The 22,252-nt window shown below is 34.6% G+C and overlaps 1 protein-coding gene across 5 annotated transcripts in view; it reads left to right on the forward strand.

The window, feature by feature from the left end:
- Window positions 1-22,252, forward strand: part of NIPBL (NIPBL cohesin loading factor) — a 203,777-nt gene that overhangs the window by 67,014 nt on the left and 114,511 nt on the right. For 4 of the 5 annotated variants that reach the window (XM_007192199.2, XM_057539730.1, XM_007192201.3 and 1 more), the window contains exons 2-4: window positions 17,950-18,092; window positions 20,065-20,230; window positions 22,024-22,151. In XM_007192199.2, the coding sequence (XP_007192261.2) occupies window positions 18,029-18,092; window positions 20,065-20,230; window positions 22,024-22,151 (358 nt within the window). In that variant the 5' untranslated portion in view covers window positions 17,950-18,028. The remainder of the gene's footprint in view (window positions 1-17,949; window positions 18,093-20,064; window positions 20,231-22,023; window positions 22,152-22,252) is intronic. The other variant, XM_057539728.1, reaches the window with a different exon arrangement.

A 22,252-nucleotide genomic window follows, 5' to 3' on the forward strand; every position in this document is an offset into this window, starting at 1 on the left:
TTCTTATTCCGAGGTCCTGGATCATCTTCACTATCATTATTCTGAATTCTTTTTCTGGAAGGTTGCCTATCTCCACTTCATTTCGTTGTTTTTCTGGAGTTTCATCTTGTTCCTTCATCTGGTATATAGCCCTCTGCCTTTTCATCTTTTTTATCTTTCTGTGAATGTGGTTTTTCTTCCACAGGCTGCAGGATTGTAGTTTTTCTTGCTTCTGCTGTCTGCCCTCTGAGAGGCTTGATGGGAGGCTCTGGTCGTGATTTTTTTTTAAGACATTAAAAAAATTAACTCAAAACAGATTTTTGGGTTTTTTAGGGATGCTTTCAAGGACTTTATCCATTATATCATCCAGAATCTTTATGAGGACTCACTAGTGAAATTTCTCTCAGATTACAGTATCTTAGAAAAGCTGTATTTCTCCTGAGCAACTGATTCACTTTTTACAGGCACTGTGTATTTTCTTCTTTGCCTTGCTACCTAGGAGGCTTAAGCCATATTTGAAGGCCAACTCTCGGAGTTTTGGAGAGCAATATACTATGCTTTACTCTGTACTATTTTTATTTATTTTCTTTGTCTGTTTACTTTCTTTATCCCAGTGTATCCTTTGCCTTGAATCCTTCACCTATTTATTTTTCATCCTATGTATTCTTCTGGTAAACTGCCTCAAATCCTTGTGGAACAATGCAGGATGTGGTATCTCTGTTTATGAATGAATGAGTATGTGCATATTACACCTTTAGTTGCCCAACCTAAAGGCTGGAAGTTGTCCTAGATTCCCTCTCACTTACTCTCCACATCCAAGTTGTCACCAAATTTATCTCTTTCATCTCTGTATATCTATCCCTTCCTTGCTGTTACCTTGCCGTGTCTTGGTTCGTCTCATTACTTTATTTCCTACCTTATTGTTCTTCCTACCTTCTGGCACCTTCCTACAAGTCTGGCACCTTTTCCTCTTCCACAGTGCTGCTATAGAGCATGTTCTAATATCAGAATCTGTTCATATCATTTTCTTAATACAAAAATCTTCTACGACTGCCTGTATCAGTCAGTCATATTTGGACTCTTTAATCTAGCACATAAGGCTTTTTAATGATCTGACTTCTGTTTAACCTTCCCTCAGTCCACATACTTGTCATGCAGTTTCACACCTATTTACCTTTGCACTTGCTTTTCCCTCTGCCCAGAACACCCTTCCCACTCTTCATCAATTCCTACCAAGCTTTCAAAATTCATTACAGGTGACATCTTCCTCGAAAGGTTTTCCCTGTCTCCCAGCCCAGTAGTTACCAGTGTGGTCCCTGGATCAGTAGCATTTGCATCATCCCGGAAAATTATTAGAAATGCTAAATCCTTGGGTATTACTCAAGGCTTACTGAATTAGAAACTCTGGGCATGAGGCCCAGCAATCTGTGGTGCCCATTGGTTTTCAGATTTTACCATGCATCAAAATCACCGGGGATGGGGGGGTGGGGGCTTGTTAAAAATATCAGCTTCCATTTCTGAAAAATCTTGGGTTGGGTGGGTGTGATGCATTGTATTAATAGCCCCAGTTCTTCACCCCTCCCTGCATCCAAGCCCTTTCCCAAGTGACTGTGTAGTTCCTCCCAGTCTTAAAGAGGCAGAGAATATTTCCCTGCCCCTTGACTTTGTATTTGGCCACAGGACATGCTTTGACCATTGGAATTAGTGGGTGTGACATGACCAAAGGCTTGTAAAAACATTTGCAGGATTGGGCTTGCACTTTTTGTGCCTCTGCCATGTCTGAAGACCAACATGTCCAGCCTGGCCCACTGGTTCTAGGAGGAGATTGAGAGACTATTGTTTTAAGCCACTGAGTTTTCTGTTGCGTATATACCTAGGAGTGAAATTGCAGGGCCTAGGGTAATCACCTAGCAGATATGTCCCTTATCCAAAGTGGTTGTACCAATTTTATATACTCCCACCAGCATTGTATGAGCATTCCTGTTGTTTACTGTGCTGTCATTCCAACAGTTGATTAGTCTTTTTAATTTTAAGTGAATCTCATTATGGTTGTAATTTGCATTTTCCTAAAGACTAATAAAGTAAAGCACCTTTTCATATGGAAAATTGATCCAGTTTTCCATATTATGATCTAAGCTCTGTGAGGACATACAGGGATTGTTGTGTGTTTTGTTCACTGCTGTATCCCTAGCCACAACAGTGTATTGCACATTGTAGGCATTCAATAAATATTTGTTGAATAAACAGTGTAAGAGCAGAACTTGATGAACATTGAATTGAGCATTCGCTGACTTTGGCTAATAATTTATTCTGTGACCATATTCAGGATACCTAACATCACTAGGTCTTGGTTTTCTTGCCTGTAAAATACAAGAGTTTGTTATCCCTGAGATATATCTTGCCTATGAAATTGTATGATTCTGGAATTTATGAATTGCTTTTCACGTTTATATTATTTTGGGACCCATGCTTTTACATACTTATTTTCTCTTGATTCTCCGTTTTTCGTTTAATGTGCTTGACTTACAAATGATACACCAGTAGCAGAGAGCACAACTAGCACTGTATCTAAATATTATTCTCCACTAAATAGAATCAGAGTGCCTCCCTCAAGAAAAGGCTGGTTTCCACTACTGGGATAGGGAAAGTATGAGATGAAGTTGGAACATCTTCTTGCACTGGAAAGTAAGGAATCTCTTAAAAAATGATAGGACATAACAGAAGGACAAGGAAGTCAGCTTGAAGGAGCTGCCACTGTCCAAATCTGGGACAATTTGAGCATCAAAATAAATGAATAATAATAGATTGTAACCCATTCAATAAAAAAGAAGTTCCCAGTCCATACTGATATGAATGAATGAATGAGTGAGTGAATGAATGAATGAATAGGGAGGAAGGGATGTTCCATTACAGTAGAATGTCAACAAATAAATATAAAATCATTAATGGTGTTAAAATTCAGGAGTAAAAGTTCAATGGGAATCAGATATTTAATAGCCTATCTCAAAGTCTCTCTCCACAAATTACTTATTAACTTAACTGCAAGGGGTAACTTTATAGTGGAGAACATGTCCCACACCACATTAAAGTGGCCAAAGTTAACATCACCAAATTAGCAAAACAGACTGGTATCAGGTGCTTCCTGATATAATGTACTAAGAACCTCTATGGTATACCCACCAAAAACGCATCACCTGAATCCCAAATCTACAGATTCTACAAAACAAGTCAATAAGTACAAAGAAAGTTCAGGGAAGTAGTCTAGATTCAAGAAGACAAAGTCATGACAACTAAAAGCTATATGTGATCCTGGATTGGTTCCTGAACCAAGGGGAACAAAACAGGTAAAAAAGAACATTATGGGACAATGGATAGAATAGGGACATTGGATTAGATATTATTTTATAAATGTTAAATTTCCTGATTTTGTAAAAGAATGTTCTTGTTCTTAGAAAGTACGTACTTAAGTATTTAGAGGAATGGACTGTGATATCTCCAGCTTGCTCTCAAATAGTTCAGAGGGATATACACACACACACAGTAGGGCAGGGAGGAGAGAGGGATTGTGAAAGTTAAAGCAGATGGGGCAAAATGTAAGCAGTTGGTGAATCTGGGTAAAAGTTATGGCAGTTTCTTGTACTTGTATAGCAATTTTGTGTAACTTTGTAACTTTCTGTAAGTTTGAAATTATACCAAATTTAAAAGTTATCTCTTCAATCTAAAAAAAACCTTAAAAAATTAAAAACCTTTAGGAAAAACTTTACAAACTTAATGCCTATAAATTGCTTTGCAAAGTTTCCGAATCAGCTAGTCTGAACTTTTAACTTGGTTCCATAATAAAAGCCTGCAAAGTGAATGAACTAGGGATTGTATAGAACACACAGATTATAATTGCTTTTTAATGATTTTTTATTTTGAAATAATTGCAGATTCATAGGAAGTTGCAAAAAAAAAAGTATAGGGATATCATGTGCACCCTTATTACACAGCATCCCCCAATAGTAACATTGCACCTTACTACAGTTTCAAAACCAGAAAATTGGCATTTGTACAGTCCAGCAGTTTATTCAGATTTAGCCAGCTGTGCCTGTACTCTCTTTCTATGAACTTTTATCATACGTGTAGTTACATGTAACCACCACCGTACTCAACATACAGAACTGTTTCCTCACCACAAGTACCACTTCCTTGTACTATCACTTCATAGCCACACTCCTGCACTCCCCATCTCCAACTTCTGGCAACCACTAATCTGCCCTTCATCTCTATAATGTTGGTATTTCAAGGATGTCCCATAAATGGAATCATACAGTATATATTGTTGAGATTGTCATTTTTCACTCAGTATAATTTCCTTGAGATCCATTCAAGTTGTTGTATGTATGAATAGTTTATTTTTATTGTTGAGTAGTATTCCATGGTATAGATTTATCACAGTTTGTTTAACCATTCATGCATTGAAGGATATTTGGGTTTCCAGTTTTTGGCTATTACAGATAATGCTGCTATGAACATTGACATGCAGGTTTTTGTATGAACATAAGTTTTCATTTCATAAATACCCAAGAGTGTTTTTTGGTTTTACTTTTTGTTTTTTTTTCTTACTTAGCATTTAGGTTTATGCTTTAAAGTTTATTCTGAGGCAGTTATTTTCATACTTTATTTGTGACAAACCATTGTTCCTTCTACTCTTTTAAATCCATGCCTAATTCTGTAAACACAGTGATTTGAATTCACGTTAATAAGGACTATATAGAGTCCGTGTGATAACGGAGAAATGGATTCAAAAATTAAGCAACTGCAGTTGCTGTGTTCAGTAACTAAGATATGTATGTAAATGGCCAGTAGATTACATTTTTTTTTAAGTGGCATGAATCGAAATCAAAAGCCCCTTGACCTGGCCCATCAGGCTAGGTATGATCTAATTTGTATGTACCTTTTCTCCTTAATCTTGTATCAGTCCATCATTATGTATAGCCACATAATCTTCTTTTCCTTTGTACTAGGCTCTGGCCTTCTGTAGGGACTTTAACATCCTATTCACCCACCCCACCCCCACCCTGTCCCTATTTCTTCTTCCCCTTTTGCCTATCTAACTCTTATTCATGAGACTTCCTTAATGAGGCATGGTTACTGCCCACCCTCCAGTATAAACTTGTTACAGTCTTTTCTTCTCTCAAAGTGCCCAATTCTTTTCATTTAGGAAAAGAGCAAGGACTCCAGAATGTTAAGATCAGGGACTCTGGAATCAGACCTTGGGCAAGTCACTTACCTTTATATGCCTCAGGTCTTATTATCTTAAATGAAATTAATAGTAGTACCTGTTTGATAGGATAAGGATTAACTGAATTAAAATATGTAAATATGAATGAACTAAATTAACATGAAATTAAATATGTAAATCCCTGAGAACAATTCCAGGCATATATTAGATGCTAAGTGTCATCCATTATTGTAAAATTTATCACAATATGTAATTATATGTTACATGGTGATTATTCATAATATCACTCCTACTGGACTCTCTAAGCTCTATGAGGGTATTAACTGGGTCTGGTTTTTTTGTTTTTTTGTTTTTTGTTTTTTTTTTTAACCACATTATACTCAATACCCACCATCTGTCAGATACTATTCTAGGTGTTAGGTGCTAAGTGCATAACAGTGAATACATAAAGACTTAATGTTTTAAAAATCAAGAAATCAGGTCATCAAGAAAAAGGAAATGAGTCACTTACAAATTTCATTATCTACTGATAGGCATACTTAAGATTATCAGGTACTGGTAAAGAGAAGCTAAACGACTTCCTCAAGTCCAGGCAATTCAGTATTCTGATTGAAATTGAAAGTGTTTATTTCCATTTTAAGTTTAGTTTGCTTTTGTGTTTATGTGTAATAGTGACTTGTGTCAAAACATTATTTGAGAAACCAATCTTTCTATTTTTTTAAAAAACTTAAAAAATATTTAATTAATTAATTTATTTTGGCTGAGTTGCGGCATGTATGCGGACTTCTTAGTTGCAGCATGCATGCAGGATCTAGTTCCCCGACCAGGGATCGAACCCAGGCCCCCTGCATTGGGAGCACAGAGTCTTACCCACTGGACCACCAGGGAAGTCCCCAAACCTATCTTTTTACATCCCTCTTTTCTGCACACCTTCCTCCTCCCCACCAATTTTACCTAGATTTCTTAAACAACTATAAAAGTCCTCTATAACACACAAAGTCATTTTATTCTGTATTTCTATTAACCTTCTACCTAGGATATAGTTGATGTTACATTTTCTTTTTAAGTAAACTTTCATAGAAAGTTTACTTTTGTGTAACTCATCATTATATAAATCAGAAACTCCACTTAAAATTTTAAAATCCATTTTTCCTGATGAAACGTTAATCAGACTGATAATGACAGAATTTAAATAACCAAAAATTATTTTCATTTTATATACAGAAAGGATATGGCATTTGATGTTATAAAAATCTGCATTTTATGATTAGTTCATTTTTCAAAAATATACATCCTTAGTTTATATACTTACGTCCTATAAAGTGGCATAGTGGGAGGGACCTAGTGGAAATTATTTAAAAGGTTCCTGTAGGTAATGTGGATGAGAAATTGCTTTTTCCATTTATTATTTCTTTTCCTATATATTGAACTATTTAAAATAATTTTGAAATTGAGCTCCTTAATAAGGAGTTGTTTGTTATTGGTTTTAATTGACTTTTTACAAGGTTATCTTCCCTGAAAAGTTACCCCAATATCTTTTCCACATTCATTAGTTATATTATATAATTATGATATTTGGGTCTCTTGAATTCTTTTACTGGTTGTTTAAAAATACCAATTACAGAAATAGAGTCTGAGGGAAACATGGTGTCTCAGTCCATTTAGGCTGTTATAACAGAATACCATAGACTGGGTGGCTTATAAACAACAGAAATTTATTTCTTACAATTCTGGAGGCTGGGCAGTCCAAGGTCAAGTTCCCAGCAGATTCATGTCTTGAGAGAACCCACTTCCTGGTTCATAGATGGCCGTGTTCTTGCTGTGTCCTCATATGGCGGAAGGGACAGAGGAGCTCTCTGAAGTCTCTTTCATGATGACATTAATCCCATTTGTGAGAATTTGACCCTCATGACCTAATCACCTCCCATGGGCCCCACTTCCAAATACCATCACACTGGAGATTAGGGTTCAACATACGAATTGGCAGGGGAGGGGGACACAGACATTCACTTCCATGGCACATGGTTTAGCAGTAATAGGTCTGATAAAGAAAAGGCTTTACTTAATCCTGACTTAAATATGAGACAATGATATTTTGTACCCAACAAAAAATTTCCCTTAATTAAAAAAAAAAAGTTGAAACTTAACACAACATTTTAAATCAACTATATTCCAGTAAAAATTAAAAAAAAAAGAAAAAACAAGATACATATGGAAAAAAAGCTGTTTATTATGGAAAACTTTGTACGTTCAAGGTAAACAGAAGAGTATAATGAATGCCCAGTGTCCATCACTCAGCTTCCATAGTAATCAACATGCTGTCATTTTAATTTCATCTATACCTTCACCCATTCTCTAACCATTGCTAAATTATTATCATTATTACTTTTGCAGTATTTTGGAATTTGGTAATATTTAGATATATTGAAAAATAGAAATCTTGGATATACTCATGTAACCAATATCTCTCCATGATATAGAACATTTTGATCACACCAGAAAGTTTCTATATGCCTCTTTGTAATCAAATCCCACCACCATCATCATAAAAGCATATATTTATAAGTTGGACTTCATCAAAATTCCAGAAGATATTAAGAGAATGAAAAGGCAAAGCAAAAGATGATAAAATATTTTCAAATAGTATCGCATAAAACTTTTATCTAAAGCATATAAATCATGTTCTCAGAAGTCAGCAATAAGATTGCCAACCTCTACTCTAGACCTATACTTACTGGACATCAAAGCAGAGATGTTGAGTAGGTAGTTGGATATATGAGTGTAGTGTACGGGGGAGAAGTCAAAGTAGGAGACATAAATTTTAGAGCCATCAGCATATAGGTGCTATTTTAAAATCATGAGATCAGAGACTTCCCTCGTGGTGCAGTGGTTAAGAATCCGCCTGCCAATGCAGGGGACACGGGTTTGATCCCTGGTCCGGGAAGATCCCACATGCCGTGGAGGAACCAAGCCTGTGTGCCACAACTACTGAGCCCACCTGCCACAACTACTGAAGGCTGCGCGCCTAGAGCCCATGCTTTGCAACAAGAGAAGCCGCCGCAATGAGGAGCCTGCACACCGCAACAAAGAGTAGCCTCTGCTCACCGCAACTAGAGAAAGCCGTGCACAGCAACAGAGACCCAATGCAGCCATAAATAAATAAATAAATAAATAAATAAATAAATAAATAAATAAAATTTTAAAAAATGAATGAAAAAAATCATGAGATCAGATGAGATCAACAGCAGAGGTAGGACAGGAAGATGAGAAGGAACCAAAATAGGATTCAGGAGTGGCCTGTGTCCTATGAGGAAAAACCAGAAGAATATGTTGTTCTGGAAAACAGAAGACTGATCAACTCTGTTGAATGCTAAGTGAAATCAGATGAGATATGAGGTTTGTCCATCATGCTTAGCAATGTAGATGCATGCCATTACTAACCATGGCAAGACTTCTGGTGGAATGATAAGAATAAAAACACATACAGTATGGTTTCAAGAGAAAGAAGAATTGGAGATGAATATGGACAACTGAAGGAATTTTGCTGTGAAAGGAAACAGAAAATTAAGCAGTTGTTTGATGGAGGGTATAGGAGTCAAGGGTTTTTTTTTTTTTTTTTGTGGGAGTAGTAGGAGTTATCAACATATAGATGTTCATATGCTGATTGGAGTGATCCAATAAGAGGGAAAATTGATACAGGAGAGAGAAGAGAGTTGCTGGAAGTGACATCTTTGGGTTAGGGCAGAAGAGGGATCATTAATGCATGTTATGCATGAGTGATCATGATTTTTTTGCATATCTTCTGTGTGTACCCTTTCTCAATTGTTCTTTTAGGTACTTTAAGTAATGATCTTAAACTGTTGAATTGGAAGAATTTCCTAAAGTACTTGAAACATATCCATTTATTCTCCTACTGAGTTGTCTTAAAGAATTTATTGTTCCTAGGGAATATGTCACGTAATGAGGATCAAAATAACCAGACAGAGGACCTGGATAGGCATTTTCCCAGTGAAGACTTAGAGATGACCAACAGGCATGTGAAAAGATGTTTGACATCACTAATCATCAGGGAAATGCAAATCAAAACCACAGTGAGATATCACCTCACACCTGTCAAAATGGCTACTTATCAAAAAGTCAACAAATAAGGGAACTCTCATGCACTGTTGGTGGGAATGTGCAGCCACTGTGGAAAACAGTATAGAGGTTCCTCAAAAAATTAAAAATAGAAGTACCATACAATCCAACAATTCCACTTCTGGGTATTTTTCTGAAGAAAACAAAAATACTGATTTGAAAAGATACATGCACCCTATGTTCATCACATTATTTACAGTGTATGGAAGCAACCTAAGTGCCCATCGATAGGTGAATGGATAAAGAAGATGTGGTTATGTATGTGTGTGTGTGTATATACACACACACACACATTTTTTATGGCTGATGTCATTTGCCACAACATGGATGGACCTAGAGGGTATTATGCTAAGTGAAACAAGTCAGATAGATACCATATGATTTCATTTATATGTGGAATCTAAAAAACAAAACATATGGACAAACATAAGAAAACAAAAACAGAGATACAGATACAGAGAGCAAACAGGTAGTTGCCAGAGGGGAGAGAGGTGAGGAGATGAGTGAAATAGATGAGGAAGATTAAGAGGTACAAACTTCCAGTTACCAAATAGATGAGTCACCGTGATGAAATGTACAGTGTGGGGAATATAGTTAATAATAATGTAATATCTTTGTATGGTGACAGATGGTAACTAGACTTCCTGTGGTGGTCATTTGAAATGTATAGAAATATCAAATCATTATGTTGTGCACCAGGAACTAATAACATAGTGTTATGGGTCAATTATACTTCAAAAACAAACAAACTCGTAGAGGAAGAGATCAGATTTGTGGTTATCAGAGGCTGGGGTTGGGAGGTAGGAAACTGAATGAAGGTGGTCAAAAGGTACAAACTTCCAGTTGCAAGATAAATAAGTACTAAAGATGTAACGTGCAACACGATAAACATGATTAACACTGCTGTATGTTATATATGAAAGTTGTTAAGCGAGTAGATCCTAAGAGTTTTCATCACAGGGAAAATTTTTTTCTTCTTCTTTATATCTGTATGAGATGATAGATGTTCACTAAACTTACTGCGGTAATAAAAAAAAAAAAATTTCCAAGTAGCCAGAGTTTTTTTGAAAAGATTCTTAGGGCAGCCAAATTCCAAATAGCTAACAGGACCAAGATGGCTAATAAGACTATTACATACTTTTATCATTTAATATTAATGTAGAAGTCTTCATGTATTCAGGCTTTTCTTATATTTTATATGCATCCAAAAAATTTGCTTGTGTGTGTTTAAACAAAAAGAATTACAGACTTCAGGATCTCTTGCTTTCTAGTGGTGTTGAATGATCAATTCAGAAAAATCTGGCCAATATATTTGATGCACTAGAAAAAAAAAGTGAATTAAAAATTTTTACAGTAGTTGAAAGTGTGCCCTCTTGTGGACTGTTCAGTAATTTTACGTAAAAGCATTTTCTCTCATATTTTAGATTACATTAATTGTGTATCATCAAGTGTGTAATGGTCAAAAGTTGTAGGTTAGACCTACATCCAAATATTATAGTTCTTTAAGACCTCAGCCTCATTTAGAAAGAAATAAAATGACCATTGTTTGATTTTTGCGTTTCTAACACCATTGTATAGGAAATCATCTTGTGATATAAGAATCAGTTTTAAACTATATTGAGATAGGCTCTTTCTTTTGCAGTGGAAAAGAATGTGAGAAATAAAATTTTTGGTGTGGAGGTGTACTAGTAACCTAAATAACTCATAGCAGCACTTGGAAATTTCCTCCATGGCCTCTATGTTTAAACAAAAAAATTCCAGGGCTCAGGACTGTTTTTCTCCTGATGAAGCTTGCAGTTTTGTGTATTTTGTTATCATTAGACATCATGTAACTACTCTGCACCTCTGTAAGTCAGTTTAACTGTCATAATCAAGGGGGACCTTTTAAAGTAATATGAACTTTTGTTAAAGTCAGTTCAAATAAAAATGCATGTGAAATAAATTGATAAGAACAAGGAACAAGACTGATTAGAGAAATATGTAAAGTTATACTAATTGTTTTACTTCTCAGTGAACATACACATATTCTATAAAGTGCTTTTGAGACACTCTAAATCTCAACCAGATTTACTTCTTAGTGACTTCTCTTTCTCTTCATAATAGTACTCAATAATGTAACTATATCCTCCTATTACATATTAAATATATTAAGATATAACAACATTACTGAATACACGTTATTGGTATCCAGCATGGTGGCTGCAGAGAGCTCAGGATTCCAAAAGCAAAGCATGTGTTTAGAGAGGGCTTTAGAGCTTTGTTTTATTTTGCAGTTTTCTTATTTAATGGAAATAATTTAGAACTATAGAAAGGGAGAAATGTTTTAAAGAAGTGAAAATTTTTACAGACAGCTGATTGGGAACTGTTTTTGAGCTAGGATTTGAAGAAGGTGTTTTGGAAGTGTCTTTAAACAGAATGTGAAAAATTCATTCGTAAATAGTAGGCAGCAAAAAGGAATCTGGAGGTAGCTTGACAAAGTGAAAGCATTCTGCTGGAGAGGTGCCACTCTAGGGAGTCACTGTTACCTATTTAAAATAGTAAATAGTGCAACATGTATTTACTTATCTAGCTACGTAGGATTTACATGCCACCTATTTCCCCAAAGAATTTGAGACAGCTTATTCTATTAAATGTAATATAAACTGAGATAATAAAAATGTACTAGTTTTAAGCCCTCCCTCCCTCTTTCCTCACCAAAGAAAAAAGAAGGAAAAAAAGAAATTAACATTACTAAGGAAGAAAAGTGCTAATTAGCTAAATAGTCCACACATATAAAATGTTGGTTTATTCAAAATAATGTTATAATCATGTAAGACAACGTAGTATAAAGAATACTGAACTAGAAATCCAAACATTTGTAGTCTTGACTAGACCTTCAACAAACATTTAGCTTCTCTGAGGAACATTTCCTTTACCTTTTTTTTTTTTTTTTTTTTTTAAATTTATTTATTTATGGCTGTGTTGGGTCTTCGTTTCTGTGCAAGGGCTTTCTCTAGTTGTGGCAAGTGGGGGCCACTCTTCATTGCGGTGCGCGGGCCTTTCACTATTGCGGCCTTTCTTGTTGCGGAGCACAGGCTCCAGACGCGCAGGCTCAGTAGTTGTGGCTCACGGGCGCAGTTGCTCCGCGGCATGTGGGATCTTCCCAGACCAGGGCTCAAACCCGTGTCCCCTGCATTGGCAGGCAGATTCTCAACCAATGCGCCACCAGGGAAGCCCTCCTTTACCTTTTATTGGTTTGTCTTTTCTGTCTTAGCAATGTAGGTATTTCCCAGTTTTATGTCCTTCAGATATGCTTGAGAATGTAAGGTTTGGTTAGAAACACCTGAGTTCACATATCAGCTCTGCTGTGTGCTTTGTAGCCACAGGCAAAACATTTAGGCTCTTAGCCTTATTTTTGTATCTCTGAAATAGAGATCATCTTCACAATCCTCTGACTTTGATAATTAAGGAAATGTATGTGTTAATGTCTGGCATGTAAGAAGTGCTAAAAAAATTTCCGCTGCAGAAGTTACCTGGTCTCTTGCCTGTCTCATCTGTTATTATAATTTAACTGTTATCAGTCCTCTATGGATCACTTCCATATTTATAACTGTAGTTCTGACCTCTTTTGTGGATTCCAGAATTTCCAACTTCCTACTTTAGACATCTCCAACAACTGGATATTACTTTGGCATTTTAATCTGAATGAATCCAAAATCAGACCATCATTATATTTCAATATTGAAGTATTCGTCCAACAACTTTCTGCCTCTATTTTCACTCTCTACCACCCCATTTTCCTTATCACTCTTATTTTAGTCTTACTAAGTTCATTTATATCAAGTATATAAAAAAAAGTCAACATTTCATAACAAATACCTTTGCAGGGTCTAATTCATCTTTCTGGCCTTATGCTCTGGCCAAAGTGCTTATGAATGCACCCTGCATATTCTATTAGTCTTTAACACCTACCATAGGGTCTTTATACAGTAGATTCTTAACATAGGTTTCATAGATAATTATACAGATATACCAGAGAAATCTGTGTACATATAGCAGCACCTATTAGAAGGCTCATTTAATGTTTTTCATTTTAATACATATTTTATATCATTGTTTTTCTGATTTATAAAATAATTGTCTAATAGTTTTTTTAAAATCCAAGCAACGCAGATATAAATATTACAAAAATGGGAATTCCCCAAAATACCAGAATACATCCCACCCCCTAACCATTGTTAATGGTTTAAAAATATATTCTTAAAGAACCTTTTTTCATGCCTATCATTTGTATAAAAATGTATTTTAAGCAAAAATGGGCTTGAACTGTACACATTGATATTATTTTCAGTTCCCAGTATCTATATGAGAAGCTAACATCTGTCTTTTGGCCACCATTTATAACTCAAGGAGTAGCTAGCTGTGTGGGTTTGGATGAACTATTGATCTAACCTAGTATGACATTTTGAGACTATTTTAACTATCCGGTAAAAGGAAAATGCTTTAGTTAGGTCCAAAAAAAAGGTGACGCATATTTTCTGGAGAACAATACAAAGTACAATTTAATGGAATTTCAATTATTAATTTAAGGCAGACTGAATGGCTATTATGGGAAAAGTTACCAAATTGATATCTTATATTTAGCATACATTTATCTCATCGATGATATGCTCAGAAATGGAGGAAATAAGGGGTTTGTGCTTGACAATATTTAATAAAATGTTATTATATTATGCCAATTTTGAGAAGTTATTAACTCAGCATAAAAAGTATGAGGGTGTTAACTTATTCTTTATAATCTTTTATCAAAGACTGATTTTCTTCAATGTGAGTTTTGCTTACTGCTCTATAGTCCGATCAAGAAGAAAGTAAGAGTACTTGAAGTACCATAAGATGTAAACCAAGTACAAAATACACGTGGTTATAATTTATCAAGTAAGGAGTCTGATTCCATAAAGTCATAATCGCCTTACTTTATATTTACATGGTATAGTTTACTGAATAACATTCATTTAAATTTGATATTTCAGTTGAGCTATAAAATAATATTAGAAAAAGAATGAGACATATCTGCATTTATGAAAGATTTCTGAGATAATGTGACAAATCAAGAAGTTTCCTCATTAAATAAAACTGGAATATTAGTACCTCAGGTTTATATAAGAATTGAATGAGAGTACATTTTATGTGTTTATTACCAGTTTTTATTATATAGTAGGTCCTCAATAAATGTTAGTTATCATTTCTACCAGTTTTTCACTACTAAAAAGGTGCAATTGTTGAGACAGATTATACATATTTTTGGGCTGTGGGGTACGAAGTGGCTGTACAGGAAAGTTTATCTACCGTCAGATTATGAGATTGCCTTTTATTCCAAATCCATTTCAATTTGAATATTATTATTATGACTTTTACCAATACTGTTTTATTTTCATTTCTATCATTTACATTAGGAAATCATAAATTTTGAAATGAAATTAAGCGAGTGAAAGACTAAGGTCTTTAAAAATCTTGGCAAGTGCTTAGAAGTTCCCTTCAGACTCGTTATAATGGGCTGAAATGGAAATTTACCAAAATATCTTCCACTAATTAACGATTAGTAATTGTAGGTGAGCATGCCTAGGACTATTACACATATTTGTAATACTATGGTGAAATATATACTGGATAATAATTTTTAGTAGGTCTTTCAGAAGAAGGGAGTACTTGTATTGAAAGACCCCTTTTCCCTTATGCACCTATGTTTCTCCTCTGCTCCTCCAGAAGTGTTTTTCCAGTTAGCAGTAACATTGTTAACTTTCTGGATCACTTACTATGTGCCAGGTAGTATGTCAAGTGATTTACATGCATTATTTTATTTCATTCTCATTACCACTTAATGCAGTGGGCTACTTTCTTTACTCTTCCATTTCTTTAAATCAGCAACTTTCAAACTGCTTTGATTTGGTGACCCATCATTAGAAAGACATGTTACCTAGACTCTCAAAGCAGTGTGCAGTGTAGCCTTACAGTTCTGGTCTCTCCATCCCTCTCAGTATTGATCTCAACCCACTAAATTTATTTTACAATCTACTAATCAGTCACCGTTCACAGATTTTAAATAAAGCACTGCCTTAAGCGACAGTTCTAAAGCACTCATTTATAACCTTTCCCATTTGGTTACCATTTCATTCTGGACACATTCTTCCCCAGAGATAATGACTTTCAGCTTCAGTTTTGGTAGTTTCATGAAAGACAGTGTACTTTCACAGAGGCAGGTGAACCAAACAGTGCCCAATCCAGAGCCAGAAATGCCATGTCTAATTAGGAGTGTGTATATTCACTTTTAGAGTTCTAGGAATGTTGTTTCTTGATGGTCTTTGGTCACCTTCTAGCATAAGACAGCAACATTTCTATAGATTACTCATATTCATTAAAATCTATGACCTTAGCTAAAATTATAAGTCTGTTTCTACCAAAGTCTTCTGTTCTTCAAAATCTTCGATCACATGAAATTGTCACAGTTCAGCAGTATGGTGTAAATATTTGTCAGTAGCCAAATACTTAATTCATAGTTAAAGCACCAAGTTTTGAGTTGACATCAGAGTGTTTAGATGCCTTTATTATATCAACTGAGAAAAATATTATGGTTAGATTTATTAATCTTCCAATTCACACGTGGTAGCTAAATATGTAAATCTTTTTAGGCTAAAAAAAACGCCAGCCTAGGGTTGGGTCTACTTTACATGTTACTCATCTGGAATTTAGGAAAATAGAATAAAGTCAAATAGCCCACAAGAGAATCCCCTAGCATATTGTTCTTTATGGGTTTCTATCCTCTGAATTAAATACTTAAACACGGTCACTTGTTACTTAATCTGCTTGAATGAATATGGCAATTTACATGTACAATAGTGAGTCATATATGAATAACAAGAGGTTTTGTGCTGTTCTATCCATAATTTGCATTCAATGATTTTTTTCCCCATCAATTACTAATTATAAAATGGAACTTTCTTATTAACCTAAACTTAGAAAAACTGTATTGTTTTGATGACTCTGTCAGCTTTTAAATTCTAACTGATTTTTTTAAGTGCTTGATGCAACTGTTAAATATGCAGTGCTTCTTTAAACTTCTTTAGTGATTATTAAATAATCAAATTAATTACTTCAAAGTATAAAGTCCATCGTGGAGCAAAAGGAAAAATAGAGGATAGCCAGTAGTAATTATATCTTTCCTATACTATTTCTTGTGCCTTTTCCCTATAGTGGGCTTCTACTAGCAAGTTTTGTGTCAGTCATTCATCAGAGGAAAACAGTGTTTTTTCCTTAGCCAGCTACTAAAAAAGAATGTACATATAAAAGTCATTAAAGGAATAAAAAGAAAAAGAAATGATTACTGTTGATAAAAACACAGGATAGTTGTTATCTTTAGAAGGAGCTAGATTGCTAGAGTGGTTCCATGGATGCTTACTTTTTAACTGTTAAACCATACATATATGTTTTAGGAACTTCTGTCAGTATATCATATTTATAATAAAAGTGAAGAAAAAGAAAGTTCTTAATTTTAACTACTTATATACTTATACTTTTTTTTAATATATTTTTATTTTTTAATTATTATTTATTTATTTATTTATGGCTGTGTTGGGTCTTCGTTTCTGTGCGAGGGCTTTCTCTAGTTGTGGCGAGCGGGGGCCACTCTTCATCGCGGTGCGCGGGCCTCTCACTGTTGCAGCCTCTCTTGTTGCGGAGCACAGGCTCCAGACGCGCAGGCTCAGTAGTTGTGGCTCACGGGCCTAGTTGCTCCGCGGCATGTGGGATCTTCCCAGACCAGGGCTCGAACCCATGTCCCCTGCATTGGCAGGCAGATTCCCAACCACTGCGCCACCAGGAAAGCCCTATACTTTTACTTTTTTAATGAAAAAACATAAATTGTAAAGTTGCATTAAGATGTAGGAGTAAGGGGAGTTATTATATCATTACACTGTTTTGAAGTTTTTAATTCAAAAAACTTAGAGGTTCTCTTAAAAGTTAATGACTAGCAGGTATAACCTCAAAGAGAAAACATTGAAACTGTTTAAACTAAAAATTACAATTCAGTTTTCTATTTTAGCACTATGTCTTAGATAATTGATGTAGAGCAGACTTCTTTTGTTTGCCGTTTATTTTATGAAGCTATTTAATAAGACAAATCTTTTAATAATGTGCACATTATTTACTAGAAAGGCAAGTTGAAGCTAAATTTTTATGTATTTATGATGTGGCAAAGAAAATAGTGCTTGTCAAAACTGAGTATCCCTGTCCGGTAATATAGCCTACTAGTTACACAGACTCTTGAGCCAGATTGCTTGGGTTCTAATCTTTGCTCCACAAATTACTTGAAACTTCATGTAAATTAATTTCCTCATCAGTAAAATGCAGAAAATAATAGTACCTACTTTAGTTGGTTGTTGTGAGGACTAAATGAGTTATTGTATACAAAGCACTTTGCAGTGTGTAACATACAGTAAGTAGTATATGCATGATGGCTATTATTGTTATATAGCTTGAGCAAACAAGAAAAGCAGAAAATTTTATTTTTTAAGCACTTCCCTAGTAGTAATATATTTGACATATTGTTACAAATAATTGTCTGTTTTTTGTTGCAGTGTTTGGGAAATGGGAAGTAATGACAGCTGGCACCTGAACTAAGTACTTTCATAGGCAACACCATTCCAGAACTTCAGGATGAATGGGGATATGCCCCATGTCCCCATCACTACTCTTGCGGGGATTGCTAGTCTCACAGACCGTAAGTTTGGTTGTTTTATCTAATTTATGTTCTACTCTGACATTGATTTTTAAAGAGACTATAACATTAATTATTTGCAGCGTCATAAATAGCAAAATGTGTAAAGATTTTAGATTTTGAATGACACACAACATTATTTTCTTTGGTTTATTGGCATAAATGTGAAAGTAACAGAATTAGTGTAGTCAACTAATAATAGATAAGACCTTAACTTCTGTTTCATGCTAAGGACCCATTAAGAAATGGTAGTGTGTGTTTGTTTAAAGGTCTTATATGATGAAGGGATAAATGCAAAAGTAAGGATCAAAGAAGTTGAAACAAAGCATTAAGACAAATCAAAACCAAAGAAGCATGGGTTTGCATATAGGAACTATTACAGACTTTTAAAAAAGCGTTTATGGAAATGGTAACTGAAACTGCCCTTCAAAGAAGAAAATTTGATAGCCCAACATAATCTGATTTCTTAGTGACGTTTATTTTGGATGTCATGTTTAGTAATCTTTTGGAGTTTGTCATAGATGTCAAGAGCCTATTTTACCGTGAACACTTAAGTTTAAGAACATCTTCATTCTCTTGAGATTTAATTAGTGTAGCATAACATTTTAGGGACTCATTCTTTTGGTAGGCAGCTCTAATACTTAGTCCCTGGGTAATGGTGCAAAAAGCTCCTCACAATGTTAGTCCTTATCCTACCTGAATAAAGGGAAAAAGAGATATGAGAGGGGAGGGTAGACCGTGAGGAGATGACATACTTTTCTTTGTATAGCAAGCATTATGCAAGATATGGGGCTTCATAAAAGGAGCCATAAGAAAATAACTTCAAGAAATGTTTTCATCTGTTTTCCCCCAAATACTATTTTTTTCTGTTATTAATGTCCAGCTGGTTTAAGTGGGGGTAAAATAGATAACAGCCTACAGCTTTGCAGCAGGGCTAGTTTATAAAATCTGACATAACAAGAAAGTAGCCAGTAGGGTTAGAATAACTCAGGTAAGAAAGCTTTTGAAACAGTCTTTAGTTTTGGTTATCACTTTGTTATAAGTAAGCCATAAATTCATATACTATGTAGGAGTACAGAATCAAATATACTACCAGGAATTTCTTTGGGGGGGGGTGGTCTGCCCATTATCTCAGCTGTACCTCATTTTAAAAATTTGCCCAATAAGCCCTACTTATTAAGTAATAATTTGTTTCCAGTGTTTTTATTAATAAAAACCCTGTTATTACCCATTGTGGCTGAGTGGCATGATAGTTATACTATATAGGTGATTAGAAATTAAACCAAAAACAAAGACACTGTAGTTAACTTTCTTAACTTTTAGTTTAGACAAATGAACAAATTTCATTTATATGAAGACATTAAATAACTGAATTTAGACTACTGTAAAACATTTATGCCCTTTTGTTTGCTGTCAGAATAAAATGAAGAGAGACTATTTAGTAATTTATAACTTAAAGCAAAATTCCTTAGATATTTTTCTTCCTTCAGAATCCTATTCTGTGGACGTTGTTCTCCTACCGAAGTGAGCTCTTTATTTTTGTATTTATTTAAGCTTTTAAAAACACACATTACTTGTCTATCTGGTAAAGAGTCAGGTATTGTTACTTGGTTTATTTATTTGATTCTGATAAATCTTATAACAGAAATAATTAATATAGTCTCAATTCTTGGAAATTACTTAGTTTTTAACCCTAGTTTTTTTACTCATTTATTAAATTAATAAAGATTTAAGACATGAAAAGTTAGCACAGAGTTTTATTCTTAGAGAGTAGTATAATCTATTATGGTCCAAGGGACGTGTGGGGAGTTTTAATAGAGTTGTTTGGGGTTTGTTGGGGGAGAGATGGAATACCTTTTTATAAATTTGTCACATTTATATTTATAACTTATTTTTAATCCCCAAATACATTTAAACACTAAAGAGATTTCTTTCTGTCACTCAGTTTCTAATAATCTGATTTTATTCCCAATAGTCCTGAACCAGCTGCCTCTTCCATCCCCTTTACCTGCTACAACTACAAAGAGCCTTCTCTTTAATGCACGAATAGCAGAAGAGGTGAACTGCCTTTTGGCCTGTAGGGATGATAATTTGGTTTCACAGCTTGTGCATAGCCTCAACCAGGTATCAACAGATCACATGTAAGTACAATCTAAAATAAAATGAAAAGTTTTGGTCTTACTAAGAGAATCAGTATTCCTGGTTTTACTTTTATTTCAAAAAATCTTTAATACATAGTTTATTTTAAATTACTTGAATATCCAAGTGAGAATATAGCCTTACTGTGATGAGATATTAATGAGATTTAAATAGGGCATAGTTATTTTGAGACAGTAGTTCTGACCCATGTGATTCTATGAGGATCTTTTTGATTCTTATAATAATCTTGGGATTCATCAAGACGGATCTGTGCAGAGGTCTAAAGTTGCTCATGAAGTTAGCTCCCTTTTTCCTGGAATTGCTGGAGTCGTTAGAATTCCCAGGCACTAGGGACTTTAATGCTGGCTTTATTTGGAGTAGGCTTATATGCTTTTCGTGTAAAGTATAACAAGAACTCAAAGATTAACTTCAAGGAAGGCTACTACAGAATTTGGGACTAATTTTTTTCCAGGATTTATAGTACAATCTGAACATAGGTGTGTATTTTCACACAATAGACTTTTAAAATAATATGCACTTAAATTACGTAGCTTATTTACAGAACTTTTGCACGAGTATACTTTTTAAAATTTACTTTTTACTACAAAAGCAGTATATACTTATAATATCTCAACACAAAAATGTAAAAAAGTTCACAACCCACTACTCAGCGGTACTCATGTGTCCTTCCATTCTTTTACTGTTGTTTAACTTAAAGTTCATTATTTAGCAGAATGAGGATAAAGCACATTATAATGGAGAGGTCTCTGCCATTAGCTGTAGCACATACTTTAGGGCCATTTTTAAACCTGATGAATTTAGGTGAAATACTAAATGTGAATTTTCTGATGGAGAAACTGAGAAATGATTGGTTATGTCACTCCAGAAATTCAACAATGTCTAAATATTATATCACTTCTTATACATGTACATCCTTAGTCAAAAGTTTTCACCACATATTTAAAGAGATAAGGGAAATAGCACATGAATAGTTATGATTTATTATATGGAGAGCTGCTTTAAGATTGCCCTCAGAAATTAATTTTATCATTGGATACCATCTTTATGAATCTTAACTAGATTTAATGAGTGGAACAGTGACGTGTAGAATATAAGACTTAAAATGCTGCCTATATTTAATTTTTTTATCATTTACCTTCCATAGTTGTGAACTTAATTTGCTACTTACTAATTGCAGCTATTCTTAACCACTTGCTTGGGTTTTTTCCCCTGGTGGCTTTATTTGAGAAGAGAATAAAGAGGGGAAAATTATGTAACCTTGGGTCTTGTCTTAACCAACATGGCAACATTATTTCATTCAGAGGACATTCTCAAAAAGACAGATCCACTCACATTCAGATGTAAGGGAGAAAATATATTCCAAGCCCAAATATAAACTTCTGTGCATAATTATCACCTCTACCCTTCCATTATTTTGAATAGTTTAGAATAGACACTATTTTCTCCTTTGAAACTAATATGAACATTCTTAAATAAACTTACAGTTCCATAAAATAATGTTTGGGTTTTTTTTTTTTTTTTCTGTTTAAAGTAAAATGGGGTGGGGGAAAAGAAGTCCGTAGAAGAATTCCCCTCTGTCATTTTTTTGATAATTCTATTTCTTCTAGGATTAGCGTCTTCAAAAATCCACAAAACTGTTAGACATGCTTGTGTAATTTATTTTTATACCATAAGTCTTCTTGATTTTCTGCCTCAGCGTTGTCTGAATTTCACTGGCGAATTCTTAATCATCCATCACTGTTTTAATGTTTTGTATTTATTTTTTCAATGCCAGAGAGTTGAAAGATAACCTTGGCAGTGATGATCCAGAAGGCGACATACCAGTCTTGTTGCAGGCCATCCTGGCGAGGAGTCCTAACGTTTTCAGGGAGAAAAGTATGCAGAACAGATATGTACAAAGTGGTGAGGTTTTTAATAATTGAATTTCATAGTATATATTTCTTTAATGTGTCCCGTATTAGAACTTGTTTCACATGTAATTAAGTTCAGGTGTGTCCTTTAAC

Source organism: Balaenoptera acutorostrata, chromosome 2, assembly GCF_949987535.1.
Source record: "Balaenoptera acutorostrata chromosome 2, mBalAcu1.1, whole genome shotgun sequence".
NCBI lineage: Eukaryota > Metazoa > Chordata > Mammalia > Artiodactyla > Balaenopteridae > Balaenoptera > Balaenoptera acutorostrata.